General features: G+C 41.0%; 1 protein-coding gene across 1 annotated transcript; it reads left to right on the forward strand.

Annotated features, from left to right (window-relative positions):
* Positions 1-935: 935 nt before the first annotated feature.
* Positions 936-2,777, forward strand: CETN1 (centrin 1). Its single transcript, XM_001089502.5, has one exon. The coding sequence runs from the start codon at positions 1,041-1,043 to the stop codon at positions 1,557-1,559; it is 519 nt and encodes a 172-aa protein (XP_001089502.1). The 5' UTR covers positions 936-1,040; the 3' UTR covers positions 1,560-2,777.
* The last annotated feature ends 15,634 nt before the right edge of the window (positions 2,778-18,411 follow it).

Consider the following 18,411-nt stretch of genomic DNA (forward strand, 5'->3'; position numbering starts at 1 on the left):
CCAAATCAAAAGCCTTGTGAATGAAATTATGACCATTATTCAAGTGTAATTATACTGAGTATGTAAAATGGAAACACTGAAAGTAAATCATACATTTGGATATTACATTTCATATTTGAGAACATTCCAGAAACATTTTATTATTGTTGAGTGTAATGTCAGGAGACAAACTTCTACAAATTTTATACATAAATTTTTCCATTTTCTCTGTTTCCCATTTATGTCAAGTTGAACACATGGTATGACTTTTAATATTCTCTCTTCCTTCTCCTTCCCCACATTGAATGTCAAGTGATCACACTCAATCTTGATTATCCTAAATTTACCCTTAGGCTCTATCACCCCATTGTGTGTTGCAGCCAGAACAAGAGGGTTTTAAAATTAATATCAAAAGGAGAGGCCAGGCTTGGTGGCTCATGCTTATAATTCCAGCACTTTGGAAGGCTGGGGCAGGAAGATCCCTTGAGCCCAGGAGTTTCAGACCAGCCTGGGCAACATAGTGAGATTTTGTCTCTACAAAAAAAAAAAAAAAGATTTTTTTAATTTAGCAGGGTGTGGTGGCATGCCCTATAGTCTCAGCTACTATGGAGGCTGAGGTGGGAGGATCACTTGATCCTGGAAGGTGGAGGCTGCAGTAAGCCGAGTGGCACCAGTACACTCCTGTCAAAAGAGAGAGAGAGAGAGAGAGGCTCTAAATAAACCTATAAAACTATAAAACTGGGGTCTTACGGATGCTAGCAAATATCTTGGAAAGAACTGCCAGCTCCAGTCAATTACGGAAGACCACGGCGGCTACAAGCTGTTTTCCAGCTCAGGCGTCAACTCGTGGAAACTGGGTAATACCGAGGGAACTGCGGATTCTCGCGTGAACAGGATCTCGCAGATGTGGGGGCGTAGGAAGAGTCTCCTCAGGCCCGCTCCAACCCCCAACGGACTTAGGGGTTGGCGGTGAACTACGGGTGGCCCCGCGCCGCGCCAGCTGGGGGCGCCGGAGCGCGAGCGCGGGGCGGCGCCGTTGGGATCACAGCCGAGGCGGGAGAATGGCTTCCAGCTTCAAGAAGCCCAGCGCCGCCCCCACCAGCCAAAAGAGAAAGTTGGCGCCTAAGCCCGAGCTCACTGAAGATCAGAAGCAAGAAGTTCGGGAAGCGTTTGACCTCTTTGACGCGGACGGAAGCGGGACCATCGACGTGAAGGAGCTGAAGGTGGCCATGAGAGCTCTGGGCTTCGAACCCAGGAAGGAAGAGATGAAGAAGATGATCTCCGAGGTGGACAAGGAAGGCACGGGGAAGATCAGCTTCAATGACTTCCTGGCCGTGATGACTCAGAAGATGTCCGAGAAGGACACCAAAGAAGAAATCCTGAAGGCCTTCAGGCTCTTTGATGACGATGAGACCGGGAAGATCTCGTTCAAAAACCTGAAGCGCGTGGCCAACGAGCTGGGGGAAAACCTCACGGATGAGGAGCTGCAGGAGATGATCGACGAAGCTGATCGGGACGGGGACGGCGAAGTGAATGAGGAGGAGTTCCTTCGGATCATGAAGAAGACCAACCTTTACTGAAGTCGGTTCAGAAGCTAAAGTGACTCTCTGGGTTCCCCGCTTCCATTTTGTGAAACCTTAGAGGACGGCAGTTGCCTGTCCCTTCTTCACCCCCTCACCCCCATAATTTGTCTAGATCTATTTCCATATCTCTAGTTCAATTATAGAATTTGAAAGATGCTTGTAATGTGAGTTTTGGTTTTTAATTCTCAAGAGCCTACCTGGAGCACATAAGGTTAAACAAAGGGCCCTGAAGTTTGAGTGCGCCCTCCATTTGCCCTGTGCTGAACTTGCAGAGACATCCGTTGAGCTGGAGGCAGGACAACTTCTGGGACACACAAAAATGTGATTGCCTTTGTCACTTCTTTGGTGGTCTTAAATTATCTTGCTTCATATATCATTCCTTAAATTCCAGTCATTGTTCCAGCATAATGAGATGGAATCTGCCAGTAGATTTGCCTAGCCTGTCCACTTAGCTGAATACCAGTTTGAAGGAAAACAGAGTGGCCACTTACAAACTTACTGAGCTCAGGACAGATAATCTTTTAAAGAATAGGCTTGCTTGGGTGGTAGTACGTTGTGCAATTTAGACTATTCACTGGCTTCATACGTGCAAATGATTCTTCGTTTGTGTGTAAATTGTCCACCGATTCTTCGTTTGTGTGTAAATTGTCCACCGTGCATTTATCTAGGGCTAGTATGTATACCTGGGCTACAGAATAAAAATAAAATCTAATACTGGCCCAAGCAAAGTATAATTTGCTTAAGAGGTTATGCTAACAAATGATTTTGAGTAAATATCTACAAATGTAGGATCTTAGTTTAGGAAATTGTAGGGAATACCTTAATATAACATTTTAAGCTACTTACAGTCCTTGGAAATATCAACAAATATCTTAGATATCAGACTATTAAAACCTTAGTCATCTCATTACTGCTTGATTATAAGACACTTTCTCCCCGCCAATCCTTAGAACATCTTGTTTCTTGGTACTTGACTTTTAGCCCCTCTGACATATAGTTGATGTTAGAGTGTCTGGCGTTTAAGTAGTGCTCTATTTTACAAATCCCAGTAAACTGTTCCACTGTGGCTTGTTTATGTGTTAATACTGCTTGTTTTCTGTTATAAATTCTTTCTTGCTTTGGAGTAAGATATCTATCATTTTGAATATCTACAAATCTGAAGGTAAAGAAAATTTTTTAAATGTAATTGTGGGAAAATAAATAGATCTGCTGAGATGGAGGCTTTGACTAGTGTTTTAATAATAGGCAACAAAACAAAAAGGCAGGATATTTTGGTCACAACTAAACCTAAATTAAATCCTCATACAAAGCCCCATTAAGATAAATGCTCAAATTCTGGGAACATTTCACTTGCTTTGCCAGCAATTTTACCCTTCAGAGGGTGTGGATCTAATCAGGGGAACAAACTACCCTGGACTTAATTCTCATTAACAGGGACTAATTTGTCAAAGCGGCAGTACTAGCTGAAGTGATGGGTATGGAAGTATTCACTGTGAGGATTTTGCTGAGGTGCCTGGCACAGGGCAGGGGAACTCACCCAGGCTGCAAGATGCTAATGGTTCAGGTTCAAGGTCTTAGTGTGGACTCAGGTGCAGTCAGGATGGGAACAGGTACAACTTGAGCCAACATCAGTATGAAGGGCCTGATCTGAGGGCGGTGGGAGGAAGGGGTATTCTGGGAAGCATGAGTTCCTGGTATCCTGTTGACCAGAGTCTTGGCCCAAGGATCAACGTATGAATTAAAAGTAGAAATACCAGAAACAAAGAAAGTTGGCAGAAACTAGGAGAAGCAGAGTCTCAGCCAACTGGACTGGGCTCAGTCTTGGCTACTGGCCCAGCAGATGATAGAAGAGAAAACCAGGAACCCAGGCTGAAGCCCAGCGGTCGGGCTGGCCACACACCTCAGGCCTTACAGGGGTGGCCTGAGGGCATGGTCCATTCCAAACAAGGAAAGGGGGCTCCAGAATATTTCTGAATCCCACTCACTGCCAGGGAAGAACCTCTCAATTCACTGAATAGTGCATTCTCCTGCCTCTCAATAGGCTCATACTCTAGAGAATATGGGGACAAGGGGAGGAGGGTCTACTGGAACAAGCCTAAACTGGCATTTAAATTTTAAGATAAGTTAATCATACATTGGCTGGGCCAGCCATGTCTCTTAGTCTTTACAAAAGTAGAACACAAAAAAATTCAATGGAAATCTGCAGACAACTATTTGCAGATGAGGAAACACGGCTATAAAGATTGGGAAGAACTGGCCAGGTGCAGTGGCTCACGCCTGTAATCCCAGCACTGTGGGAGGCCAAGGCAGGTGGATCACTTGAGATCAGGAGTTGGAGACCAGCCCGGGTAACATCGTAAAACCCTATTTCTACTCAAATTACAAAAATTAGCAGGGCGTGGTGGTGCCCTCCTGTAATCCCAGCTACGTGGGAGGCTGAGGCAGGACAATGGCTTGAACCTGGTGATCAGAGGTTGCAGTGAGCCAAAATCATGCCACTGTACTCCAGCCTGGTTGACAGAGCAAGACTCTTTCAAAAAAAAAAAAAAAAAAAGAGAGAGAGAGAGAGAGAGAGAGATTGGCTGGTCCCAAGGCATTCCAAATTGGGACGAGGAATTTGGGCCTTTAAAACTTCTCATTGACTGTCAGTCACTGGGCATGAGCAGTCCCCAGGAAGAGGGGATGACTTCAAGCAAGGTGGACGTCTTCAGTCAAGGGCAATCACTGGTTAGTTCCACTGGTTTTTTTTTGTTTTTTTTTTTTTTTTTGAGACAGAGTCTCACTCTGTTACCCAGGCTGGAGTGTAGTGGCACGATCTCGAATCACTGCAACCTCCGCCTCCCAGGTTCAAGCAATTCTCCTCCCTCAGCCTCCCGAGTAGCTGGGACTACAGGCACCTGCTACCATGCCCAGCTAATTTTTGTATTTTTAGTAGAGACGAGGTTTTACCACGCTGGCCAGAATGGTCTCGAACCTTCTTAACTTTTGAAGGATAATTTCACGGGAAGAAGTATAGGTTAGTGTATTTTTCTTTTAATACTTTAAATATTTCACTCCACTTTCTTCTTGCTTATGTGGTTTCTGAAGAGAATGACGTAATTCTTATTCTTGTTTCTGCGCAGGTAAGGTGGTTTCATACCTCTGGCTTCTTTCAAGAATTTCTCTTTGTCTTTGATTTCCTACAGTTTGAATATGATATAATTATGTGTAGATTTGGGGCTATTTATCCTGTCTGATGTAGTCTGAGCTTCCTAGGTCTGTGGTATGGTATCTTGTCATTGATTTGGGAAAATTCTGAGTCATTATTACTTCAAATATTTCTTCTGTTCCTTTGTGTTTTTTTAACTTGCACCAACTTTTTAATTGATACATGATATTTTACATACTTTTGGGGTACATGTGATACTTCATTACCTGCACAGAATGTGTAACGATCAAGTCAAGGTGTTTGGGCTATTACCTTGAGTATGTGTCGTTTGTATGTGTTGGGAGCTTTTCAAGTCCTCTGTTACAATAATTTTGAATTATACAATGCCTTGTTGTTAACTAGTCACCCTGCTCTGCTCTCAAACACTAGGATTTATTCCTTCTATCTAACTGGGTGTTTGTACCCATTAACCAACCTCTCTTCATCCCCTCTACCCACACACCTTTCCCAGCCTTGGGTATCTATCATTCTACTCTCTACCTCCATGAGATCAGCATTTTTAACTCCCACACATGAGTGAGAACATGTGGTATTTGTTTTGCTCTGTCTGGATTATTTCATTTAAGATAATGACCTTTTGTTCCATCCAGGTCACTGTAAATAACAAGATTTCATTGTTTTTTCTTTTTATGGCCAAATAGTGTTCCACGGTTTATATAGACCACATTTTCTTTATCCATGTGTGCATTGATGAACACTGAGGTTGATCCATATCTTGGCTATTGTGAATAGTGCTGCAATAAACATGGGGGTGCAGGTATCCCTTTAATATACTGATTTCTTTTCCTTTGGATAAATACCCAGTAGTAGGATTGCTGGATCATGTGGTAGATGTATTTTTAGTTTTTTAAGAAACCTCCATACTCTTTCATCATGGCTGTATTAATTTACATTCCCATCAACAGTATATGAGTTCCCTTTTTTTCCTGCATCCTCACTAGCATCTGTTATTTTTGTCTTTTTAACAATGGCCTTTCTAACAGGGGTAAGATGATATCTCATTGTGGTTTTGATTTGCATTTCTCTGATGATTAGTGATGTCAAGCATTTTTCCATATGCCCATTGGCCATTTGTATGTCTTCTTTGGATGAAGTCTGCTTGTGTCCTTTGCCCAGTTTGTGCTCCTTTCTTTTTTCCTTCTCCCTCTGGTATTCCCCTCACACATATGTCAGACCTTTTGTAATTGTCCCACAAGTCTTGCATTTTCTGTTCTTTTTCATTATTTCTTCTCTTTGTGTTTCAGTTTTGGAAGTTTCTATTGATATTCAAGCTCACTGATTCTTCCTCTGACTCTGTTCAGTCTATAAATAAGCCCTTCAAAGGCTTTCTCCCTCCCCTCCCCTCCCCTCCCATTCCCTTCCTCCCTCTTTCTTTCTCTTTCTTTCTCTCTCTCTCTCTCTCTTTCTTTCTCTTTCTTTCTTTCTTTCTTTCTTTCTTTCTTTCTTTCTTTCTTTCTTTCTTTCTTTCTTTCTTTCTTTCTCTCTCTCTCTCTCTCTCTCTCTCCCCCCCTTCCTCCCTTCCTCCCTTCCTCTCTTTCTTTCTTTCTCTCTTTCCTTCTTTCTTTCTTTCTTTCTTCCTTTCTTCCTTTCTTTCTTTCGAAATCAGTTCTCACTATGCTGCTCAGGCTAGCCTAGAACCCCTGGGCTCAAGTGATCCTCTCAGCTTAGCCTTCCAAGTAAGTGGCACAAATGCACCATTCTATCATACCCAGCAATTCTTCATTTCTGTTACAGTGGGTTTTATTTCTAGCATTTTCTTTTGATTCTTTCCTAGAGTTTCCATCTCTCTGCTTATATACACATTTGTTCTCTCATATTGTCTACTTTTTCCATTAGAGCCTTCAGCATATTAATTATAGCTATTTTCAATTCTAACCTGATAATTCCAAAATCTCGGTCATATCTGAGTCTGTTTCTATGCTTGGTTCGTCTCCTCAGACTCTGTTTTTTCCTTTTAGGATGTCCCTTATCTTTTTTTGTTGAAAACCAGACATGATATATCAGATAAAAGTAATTGAGGTAAACAGACCTTTAATATGAGCTTTTATGTTTATCTGGCTTGGAGTTAGGTTGTATTTACTGTTTAACATAGCTTTGGTGTCAGAGGCTAAAATTTCCTCTGGTGTCTTTGTTTTTGTCTCTCCTGTTATGTTTGGGTTTCTGTAGAGTCTCCGTGAATATGGTGTGAGGCTTGAGGTTCTTTACCTGTAACCCCTCTTATTATACAGGAGCCCTGCTGATGTGGTGGTAAGGTGGGAGGATGGGAGTAAGTATTCAGCAGTCCTGTGATCAGGTCTCAATCTTTTAATAAGCCTAAGTATTCCCCTTTCCCTTTCCCCATGTTAGAGTGGCCTGCAGTTGGAAGTATCCATTATCCCAGGTTGGTAGGCTTTGGTAAAACCACAGTCTATCAAGCTGTGGTAAAATAGTTTCCCTGCGGTCTGGCTTTGTTAAGGAGAACAGAGGGCTCTGGGGGTATTTCAAAATTGCTACTTTTCCTCTCTCCCTGTTGGAAGCATAAGGGAATTTCTCTTGATCTTCACCCTGAGAGTCTGGTGGGATTCCTGCAGGTAAAACTCAGGCAAGTATGAGGGCCTACACACAAAGCGTCCGCTGGAGTTTGTTCCACAGCCTCAGTTCTCTAATGAATCTAAGAAGAGTTGTTGATTTTCAATTTGTCCAACTTAATTCTTGTTTTGAAGACAGAAGTGATGACTTCCAAGCTCTTTATATGTTGAACCCAAACCTATATTATTTTCAATTAGCAATTGCATATAGCAACTGTACACTGCATTTATAGAAATATAATTGATGTTTGCCTGTGTATCTTTTTTCCTATTATGTTACTGAATTCACTTCTTAGTTCTAGGAGTTTTTAAAATACATCCCTTAGAATATTCTATATACATAATCATGTCATGTGCACATAAGGACAGTTTTGTTTCTTTTTCTAGTCTGTATTTCTTATTCCCTTTTCTTGCCTTACTGCACTGGCTAGAACTTCCAGCACTATATTAAAATAAGAGTGGTAAAAGTGAACATTCTTTCTTTGTTGCTGATCTTGGGGGGAAGATATTCAGTCTTTCGCTGCTGAGCATAATGTTAGCTATAGGTGTTTTAATCTTTATCCAGTTGAGGAATTTACCCTTTATTCCAATTTTTCTGAGAGTTTATATCATAAATTTTGTCAAATTTTTTTGCATGGATTGATATGATTATGTGATTTTCTTCTTTAGTTACTGTAGTGGGTTACATTGATTGATTTCTATTATTGAACCAGCCTGCATTCCTGGAATAAACCCCGTTTGGTCATGATGTGTAATTCCTTTTTTTATATATTGCTGAATTCTATTTGCTGATATTTTGTTAAGGATTTTTGCATCTATGTTCATGAGGGATCTGGGCTGGTAGGTTTTATTTCCCCCTGCAATGTCTTTGTCTGGTTTTGATATTAAGGTAATTTTTTTTTTTTTTTTGAGATGGAGTCTCGCTCTGTCGCCCTGGCTGGAGGGCAGTGGTGAGCTCTTGGCTCACTGCAACCTCTACCTCCCGGGTTCAAGTGATTCTCCTGCCTCAGGCTCCCCAGTAGCTGGGATTACAGGTGCGCACCACTACACCTGGCTAATTTGGTATTAAGGTAATATTATCATCATAAAATGAACTGGGAAGTGTGCCCTCTTCTTATTTATTTATTTATTTATTTTTTCTGAGACAGTCTTTTTGTTGCCCAGGCTGCAGTACAGTGGTACAATCATGGCTCACTGCAGCCTCAAACTCCTGGGCTCAAGTGATCCTCCTGCCTCAGCCTTCCCAGTACAGGGGCAGGCTACCACATCTGGCCAATTTTTAAATGTTTCCTTTGTAGAGAGGGGTCTCACTCTGTTGCCCAGAGGACCTCAAGCAATTCATCTACCTCGGCCCTTCTTCTTTTATTTTATGGAAGAATTATTGGAGTTAATTCTTCTTTAAAGTTTAGTTAGAATTCTTCAATGAAGCTGTATGGGCTTGAAGATTTGGGTTGTTTTTTTTTTCTTTTTATCTTTTTTTTTTTTTTTTTTTTTTGAGCTGGAGTTTCCCTCTTGTCCCCCAGGCTGGAGTACAGTGGTGTGACCTCTGCTCACTACAACCTCTGCCTCCCACATTCAAGTGATTCCCCTGCCTCACTCAGCCTCTGGAGGAGTTGGGATTACAGGCACCTGCCACTACGCCCGGCTAATTTTTTGTGTTTTTAGTAGAGATGGGGTTTCACCATATTGGCCAGGCTGGTCTCGAACTTCTGACCTCAGGTGATCCACCCATCTTGGCCTCCCAAAGTGCTGGGATTACAGGCGTGAGCCACCACACCTGGCTGAAGATTTCTTTTTGGGGAGTTTTAAATTATACAATCAGTTTGCTTAATAGATATAAGCTATTCAAGTTATCTATTTTATATTGGGTGAGTTGCAATAGTTTGTGGTTTATGAGTTTATATGGTCCATTTCATCTGAGGTATAAAATTTATTTGTGTAGTATTGTTGCTAATATTCCCTTGTTATTTTTTTATGTTCACATGTTATATGGTGATGGTCCTGGTTTAATTCCTAATATTAGTAACTATCTCACTCTCTTCTCTCTCTCTCTCTGGTAAGTCTTTCTAGAGGTTTGTCAATTTTGTTGACTTTTTCTCCTCAAAGAATCAGCTCTTTGTTTCATGGATTTTCTGCTTTTCTGTTTTCAACTTCATTGATTTCTGCTGTTTGTTGTTTCTCTCCTTCTGTTGGTTGTGGGTTTGTTTCGCTTTTCTTTTTCTATATATTCGATGTGAAATCTTACATTATTCATTTTGGACTTTTCTTCTTTTTTGATGTATGCATTTAGTATTCTAAATTTACTTCTTAGTGCTGCATACTATTTGAACTATGTCGACAAATATTGTTTTTAAATCTTTACTCAGTTCAATGTATTTTTAAAATTTCCTTCTATGCCTCTTCTTTAACTTGTTATTTAGAATTGTGTTGTTTAGTTTCCAAGTATTTACATTTTCCTGTTATCTTTCTGCATTGATTCCATCATAGTCAGAGTGCATGCTCTGTACAGTTTCAGTTCTTTCAAATTTATTGAGCTTTGTTTAATGGATCTGGATACAGTTTATCTTGGCATATATATATATATACACACACACACACACACACACACACACACACACACACACATATATGTGGCATTTGAAAAGAAAGTGTATCTGCCGTTTGGTGGAATGTTTGGAGTGTTCTGTAAGTGATGATTAGATACTGTTGGTTGATGATGTTGTTGAGTTTTCCAATAGCCCTACTGAGTTAAGTCTATTTAGTCTGTCAGTTATTCAGAGAGAGAGGTATTGAACTCTGCAATTTGAATTGTGGATTTGTCAAGTTCTCCTTTCAGTTGTATTGGTTTTTTCTTCACATATTTTACAATTCTGTTGTTTGGTGCATACACATTTAGGATTACTATAACTTTCTGGTGGATTGACCCTTTTACATTATATAATGTCTTTTTCTGTCCCTGGTCATTGTAGTTGCTCTGAAGTCTTTGTTTTCTCAATATAAATAGGCAACTCTGCTTTCTTTTGATTAATGTTTACACGATACATCTTTTTGTATTCTTTTACTTTCAGCTTACTTGTTATATTTGAAGTGAGTTTCTTGTAGACAGCATGTAGTAGGTCATGTGTATACATATATATATACACACACATATATATATATAATTTTTTTTTTTTTTTGAGATGGAGTTTCACTCTGACACCCAGGCTGGAGTGCAGTGGTACGATCTTAGCTCACTACAACCTCTGCCTCCCGGGTTCAAGCGATTCTTGTGCCGCAGCCTCCCCAGTAGCTGGGATTACAGGCGCACGCCACCATGCCCAGCTAATTTTTGTATTTTTAGTAGAAATGGGGTTTAACCATGATGACCAGGCTGGTCTTGAACTCCTGACCTCAAGCGATCCACCCACCTTGGCCTCCCAAAGTGCTGGCATTACAGGTGTGAGCCACTGTGCCCGGCTTAATATTTTTAATCCACTCAATCTTTGTCTTCTACTGGTGTAGAAGCATTTAATGTGAATGTTGATATGTAAGAGCTTGAATCTGTTATGGTTTTGCTTTCTCTATGTTATCTCAATTTTTAATTTCTCTGTTTTCTTTTTTTCTGCTTCATATTGGCTAATGAACACTGTGAGTCATTCCATTTTGATTTACTTATAGTGTTTTTTAGTGTGTCTCTTTGCATAGCTTTTTTAGGGGTTACTTTAAGTATTTCATTATTTATTCATAACTTATCATAGTGTATTGGTATCATTATTTTACCAGTTCAAGTAAAGTATAGAAATGTTCCTCTCTTTACATTCCTTTACCTCATTTATAATATAGTTGTCTTAGGTATTTCTTGTACATACATTTTAAACCAGATGAGTGTTATTTTTGCTTTAGCTATCAAATAATTCCAAAACTCAAGAAGAAAAGGAAAGCTCCTACTGTATTGACCCAAATTTTTATTTACCATGTTGTTTCTTCCCTCTTTATGCCCCATAGGTCCTTCTTCTATCATTTTCTTTTTGTTTAGAGAACTTCCTAGCCGTCCTATTGGAGTAGATCTCCTAGTGACAAATTCTCTTAGCTTTCTTTCCTCTGTGAATGTCTTTATTCTCCTCTTTGTTCCTGGAGGACATTTTCACTGGATATAGGATTCTTGGCTACTGGTTCTTTTCTTTTGGCACCTTTGTAAGTGTGCAGTCTGCTGTCAAAATAAAAATTAAAATAAAATAAAAATGAATGTGCTCCTTGGCTACATTCATGAAAGTGTAATTCACTGAATGAGGAGGGACACCCATGTCTATAATCTGGAGGCCCATGCTCACCTCTGGATAGTACATCTGCAGAGAAATTGGGGAAATCAAAGTCTGTTGAGACCAGCAAGATAAATAGCGTGAAAGGATACAAAACCATGTCCAAAGAGAAATGGTTTAAAGGAACTAAGGCTGTTTCTCCTGAAAAGAAAATAGTGGAGACATCTGACCTCCAAAGAAACAGGACTTTTTCTTTGGGGCTCCAAGGGGTTTTTATGAGAGAATGATAAGGGAGAGATACTTCAGCTTAGTCTCAGGAAGACTTTTCAACAACCAAACCTGCCCAAAGATGGACTGCCCTGCCTAAGGATTGTGTTCTGACATTAAGGGTATGGAGGTATGGGTTAGATGAATATTTTACCAAAATGCCACAGATATTTCAGGCTATTGACATTGTAACGTCATACCAGGCAACTCCACTTCAATATGAGTCTCTACGACGTAAAATGAAATGGGATGTGTTTTGATAGAGAGTTGCAGATTTCATTTTGATGTTAGCGACCACACAAAATTACTTTTTCCTACATAAGAACATGTTATTACTCTAGTTGATGATGGTACTTATAGGAAATGTGTCTGCTTCGTTATGAATCTTGCCTAATATATCTATAATTCAGGATGGTATTATAAAGTGACATATCTGATTTTAACATTAGCACTTAAAATAGCACTTATTCTGTACCACGCACTGTCTAGGAGCGTCTACATATTCCGTTATTATCTTTATTTTACAAGACAGGGAACTAAGGCATGGAGAGATTAAGTAATTTGTGTGATGTTACATACCTAGTAAGTGGTAAAGGAAAGATCGGAACCCATTCTGGCTCCATAATCCAGGCTGAAAGCCAATATACTATCCACCACCCTAACTCTTCATTTAGTTTAACCAACTTGTTAGGAATGATTCAAAAGTGATTTAACCCTTATTTATCTGTAAATTAAGGGGATAATTGCCCAGTTCAATAAATGTGTCCCCTTCAAAGGTCACATACATAACCAATGGTGCTACTGGGCTCAGAACATTTTTGGAACTACGATTTTGGTGACAACCAAAAAAAGCCTCCAGTACATTCCTCTGAACGTTCTCCAGAGGCAAACCTTTCTCCATGGAGACTGGGCTTCATTATTTGAATTAGCCTGAAGTTGTTTGTAGTCAAATCTGATAAAAAGAGCAGCTGGGGAAGCTGGCTGTTTTCATTTGTGGTTTAAAACAGTAAATGCCACCTAAATGAGGAGGCTACTTTCTTTGAATGGTTTGTAAACTGGCTTTGAAGGCACTTCTTTTAAAAAAAGCACAAGAAAGATGGTGACTGGCAACAGCATCACTGGAATAAGTCTCTAATCATCAAGGAAATCCACACTCATTTGGATGTGTGCATCTGGTATGTTATTATTTTTAAAGTTATGTGCCACAAAGATTCATCCTTTGCCATATAAAAGAACTGTCGTTACATTTATAAAGACATAAAAAGAGGAAAGGAGAAGGCACCAGATGGAAGATTCTTAGGCATTAAGTGCTCAGACAGCATAGATCTTCATTAGGTGACATCAGGGAGAAAAGACATAGACTTTGCCATCTCAGGTAGAAGTAACAAAGTCATCAGCCTCCTAGGAAGACAGACCTGGGTTTGAAGCTCTGCACAGTCATTTCCTAGCTGGTCTGGGGAAAAATTACTTCTTCAAGCCTCAGTGTCTTTATCTGTAAAATAAGGGGAATTATATTACCTTGTCAGGATGTTTTCAGAATTAGAAATAATTTAAAGAGGTCCAACACAAGTAGGTCAATCAAGGGAAGATGTTAAAATTAACAACGGGTGAAACATACTCCCAAAAGGTAAAGTGGATACATAAATGCATCTTTCTCACACATAGAGTACAATAACCTCAGAAAAATATTGCCTAGAGTAAACATGCCTACAGAGCCAACATTCACCATCCAGGAATATGGAGAGGATGTTTGGGATATGGGGGGTGTGAAATTTTACAATTGTATGACCCTTTAACAAGAGCAGACTTGCAAGTTGCACTGGCTTTCCTGCCGTCTGGTTACCTGTTCCAGCATCCAGAATTTGTGAACCTGGGGCCCAAGGACAGAATCTGGCATGGGCAGGCCTGCTAGGTGGCTGTCTCAGGGCTGCTGCAGCTGTGTCAGTGTCCCCACAAGGAGGCTGACATCCAGCCATGATCCTCGCATTAAGCCCAGCAGTCGGGCAGGGGAGCAACTGCTTATAGGCACCTTTGACTTGGCACATAAGCACCCACTACCTTTTTCCCCTCCTGCTTTATCTGCCCAGAGCGATGTTCTCTTTCTAATGTGTACAAGGCATTGTACCTATGACTCGTGGTCCTGCCATAGCAATGCTGTTTTTTTGTGGGGGTTTTTTTGCGTGTTTTCTTTTCTTTTCTTTCTTTTTTTTTTTAACTGAGGTTGCCAAGTTTGAAAAATCAGGAATTTCACATAAGCATCCATATTTCTGGCTTCTTTTGAAAAACTGAATGTTCTTTCCACGGTGAGCCCACATTCCTTCCTGACAACCATCGCCGTTCAGCGGGAGCCGAGAGGCCTCTGCTCGCTTCAGGCCCAGACTCGCAGGTCCTCTGCAGGCCCCGCCCACCGGTGTCACCTGCAGGCCCGGGCCGCGGGGTTGGCTTCCACCCTGGAGGTTGCCGACACCTGTGCCCCAGGCTCTGACTTCCAGCCGGTGGCGCACACGCCTCCAGGGGGCAGCACTCGAGCGCGTCTTATGAATGACAGGTGAGAAACAACACCCTTCAGGACACAAACTTCTCTCCTCGCCCCTCTTGCCCATTTCTCCCGAGAGCCAGAGAAGGTCGCTCCCAAGTCCAAGGCCGGGCTCCACAGATGCCCGGTCCTTCCGGCGCGGGCAGAACAAAGCCACTCCCTGTTCTTGCCGGGGAAGGTAGAAATACTGCGGGCTCCTTCAGAGGCTGCCAGCAGAACTCAGGCTATCTCCTGGGCTGTTCCAATGCATTTCTTTTTTTCAAAACAGCCAGGAGGAGGAGGAGGTAGAGGCAGGGAGACACATCATCCCTGCAAAACCACTGGCAAAATCTAAGCGGAGCCGGGTGTGGTGGCTCACGCCTGTAATCTCAACACTTTGGGAGGCCGAGGCGGTCCGATCACTTGAGGATAGGAGTTGGAGGCCAGCCTGGCCAGCATTGTGAAATACAAAAATTAGCCGATTGTGGTGGTACATGCTTGTAATCCCAGCTACTTGGGAGGCTGAGACAGGAGAATCGCTTGAAGTAGGGAGGCAGAGGTTGCAGTGAGCCGAGATTGCGCCACTGCACCCCAGCCTGGACAACACAGTGAGATTCTGTCTCAAAATAAATAAATAAATAAACCCAAGCAGAAAAAGAATCACTTTGAAAACGATCACATTCAAGGATCAATGCTCAGACAGTTTATGGAATTATCAGCCCAACCTGATAAAATCAGTATTTGAGGAAACTGTGGATGAGCCCCCTGGTTTCAATCCCCATTCTGCCAGGTCCTGGTTAACTGAGGTTAACGAAGTAAAGAGCTGTAGACACTATTTACTGCTACCTTAAACCGATTACTCTAGCTTAGCCTACTTTCCATGTACAGATTTTACCAGTGGACAACATGATGCTTTATCTTGTTTTTCTCTCCCTGGGACTTTTTTCCAGACATTGAAAACAGAAATACTAATAAGGCCACTTTTACCTGTCTGATGCAAGAACAGAATTTTCAAACTCAACATTCATGCAACCCCTCAGTCCCTGACAATGGCGGGTGGGAAAGTTTCTAAAAATATGCGGCAGCACAATTATCGGGAAAAGATGAGATACTGTTACCTAATAAAAATGCCATAGAGAATGATGAACTACCATAGGAAATGAATCCATAGAAGAGGACATGCTGGAATGTGGGACAGTAAAAATCACTTAAACTTTGCATGACCTTGAAGAAAGTCACGATGATCTGTTTTTCCAGGTTCCTCAAATAGCACGGGGAGATGTGGCTGTTTCCCAACTCTTCCTCTCCAGTTGCACTGAATTTAGACCCTTTGTGAGTCTTCCTTCTTTCGACAGCCTCGAGTCTCTCTCTTGAGTCTAAAGGCTGCCTGAGTTCCTCTCTAACATCGTCTAGGCAGCATCAGCTAATGAGACAATGAATTCCATGGAGGTATCTCGCTTGCAGCAGTGGAAACAGAAGTACCGCTCTTGGATAATTTAGAACACTGGTGAGCAGAGGGTCAGATCACCCGGGGGTTGGTGTCACAACCAAAAAAAGTGGCTGTGGCACTGAGTTCTTGGATGGTTTTCTACAGCTGGTCCAGATTTTCCATGGGCTCACCTTTAAATTAAAAGAATTTGTGCACTTTCAAGAATTTGAAAACAAAGCCATGTGTGAGAATAGGAGATCCACTCATATGCCCTTGCAAGAAATAGGTTGCATTCCTTTTTCGGCACTTATAAAAAGTACCTCCTCTTTTTTTTTCAGAAGGCATATATGTAAATGATTCCAAATTAATCTTTAGCATGTGCCCATGTTGTTCTGATTTACTAAACTTTAAAAATATGTCCATTGTTCTCTGTTAACAGCTTTTGGCAACTTTTTCAGAGATTGAAATATGTGAGCAAATTAAAGAAATGAGTACAATTATTAGCTAGTACCATTCAACAAGCACTAAAGAAACAAATACCTCTACAATACATCAAAGGTATGATTATAGTAGATTTTATAATGCCATATAAGGTTTCTTATTTAACTTCATTCTTAATTCTCAAAATAAAATGAAATTACATAGAAGCAAAGTAATATAGTTACCAGAATAGTATTTTTACATGTCTTTAAGTGATTTTTGTTGTTGTTGTTGCTGTTTTTAAGGTAATTATGTGATGTTGTGGAAAGAACAGAGACCTGGGTTAGATAGAATGCTAGTTGTCTACCTTAACAGTTTGTGATAGTGAGCAAATTACTTACCTTCTCTGATCCTTATCTTGTTTATCTATGAAATAGGATTAGTAATATTCATCAGGTTGAAAGGATTAAATGAGGCTCTATGTAAAACTTCTAATATGGTGCCTGGGACAGTAGAAGATGCTTAATAAAGATAGCTTTCATTATTATTATTAACTTTTTCAGGTGATGGTGATTTTAAATGTTTAGGTAATTTTTTAAACTTTAGAAAGAGTCGATTTTCAAATGATTAAGACTGCTGATTTTAATCATTTATTTTTGTCACCAGATTTATTTTTATTACCCAAAATGTCAATGACTGTCATAAAGATAAAAATTAATAATAATTGGCCGGGCGGGGTGGCTCACGCCTGTAATCCCAGCACTTTGGGAGGCCGAGGCGGGCGGATCACGAGGTCAGGAGATCGAGACTATCCTGGCTAACACGGTGAAAACCCATCTCTACTAAAAATACAAAAAATTAGCCGGGCGTGTTGGCAGGCACCTGTAGTCCCAGCTACTCGTAGTCCTGGCTGCTCCTAGTCCCAGCTACTCAGGAGGCTGAGGCAGGAAAATGGCGTGAACCCAGGAGGCGGAGCTTGCAGTGAGCCGAGATCGCGCCACTGCACTCCAGCCTGGGCGACAGAGTCAGACTCCATCTCATGAAAAGAAAAGAAAAAATTAATAATAATTTAAACCCGAAGTATGAACTGAATTATTTCCTTCAATAGCACATTACATAGGCTGATGATAGTTTTGGTGACTGGTTTATCTATTCTTCCTAAAAGCAAACTGTTGTTAGATGGATGATCACTTGCATGTTGTGACTGAACTCAGCAGTTGGATTTTATTTTTTATTTGCTTCAGTAGCATTAGCATTTCCTACCAAGATTCGAACAATCCATTTGCCTTTTTTTCCCCTAAAATCTCTCATACATTATAAATAATGGCTAAATATTTCCTGGACAGACATAAAGAACACATAAATCAGTCTCTTTATGATGTTTCTCACTGTAAAGGAGTTTATCTGGTTCAAGACCAGGACATTTATTGCATATCAGGTTTCTACAGTTCAGCCAAAAGTTTGAGGATAAGGACTTACTGCAAAAAGTCTTCTATTGTTCTCACCATTTTCTCACTTAGCATATGCAGAGATGTGAAATGGTCAGTGGTGCAATCGTTGCGTCTGCGTATTTCTCTTGCAGAATATTAGAACAAGGGATTGGCAGTTTCCAGAGAAGGCTGGCAAGCTGTTTGGAAATACTCAGAAACCTGAGGAAATTAGTGGCAAGAGAGGCTTATTATTTCTAGAAATATGCTAGAGTATGTTTTGATTGTACACCTGAGGAATTAATAGATTAAGTAGTTTTATAAGGTTTGGGGTTACTAGAATACCGGCAGTGAAATTTGTCTTAGGACTTATTTATTTATTTATTTTGAGACGGAGTCTCGCTCTGTCACCCAGGCTAGAGTGCAGTGGCCGGATCTCAGCTCACTGCAAGCTCCGCCTCCCGGGTTTACACCATTCTCCTGCCTCAGCCTCCCGAGTAGCTGGGACTACAGGCGCCCGCCACCTCGCCCGGCTAGTTTTTTTTGTATTTTTTAGTAGAGACGGGGTTTCACCGGGTTAGCCAGGATGGTCTCGATCTCCTGACCTCGTGATCCGCCCCTCTCGGCCTCCCAAAGTGCTGGGATTACAGGCTTGAGCCACCGCACCCGGCCAAGAAGCTTTTATAAATTGCCTACTGTGTGCCATTTTCTGGAGGTGATATTGTTCAACTGATGGACGAGCATCACTGGTTGAAATATTTTGTGGTTCTCATGCTTT

Source organism: Macaca mulatta, chromosome 18 (assembly GCF_049350105.2).
Source record: "Macaca mulatta isolate MMU2019108-1 chromosome 18, T2T-MMU8v2.0, whole genome shotgun sequence".
Classification (NCBI taxonomy): domain Eukaryota; kingdom Metazoa; phylum Chordata; class Mammalia; order Primates; family Cercopithecidae; genus Macaca; species Macaca mulatta.

Coding starts and splice junctions, on each gene's coding strand:
- CETN1 (XM_001089502.5), top strand. CDS start 1,041: ATGGCTTCCAGCTTCAAGAAGCCCAGCGCCGCCCCCACCAGCCAAAAG.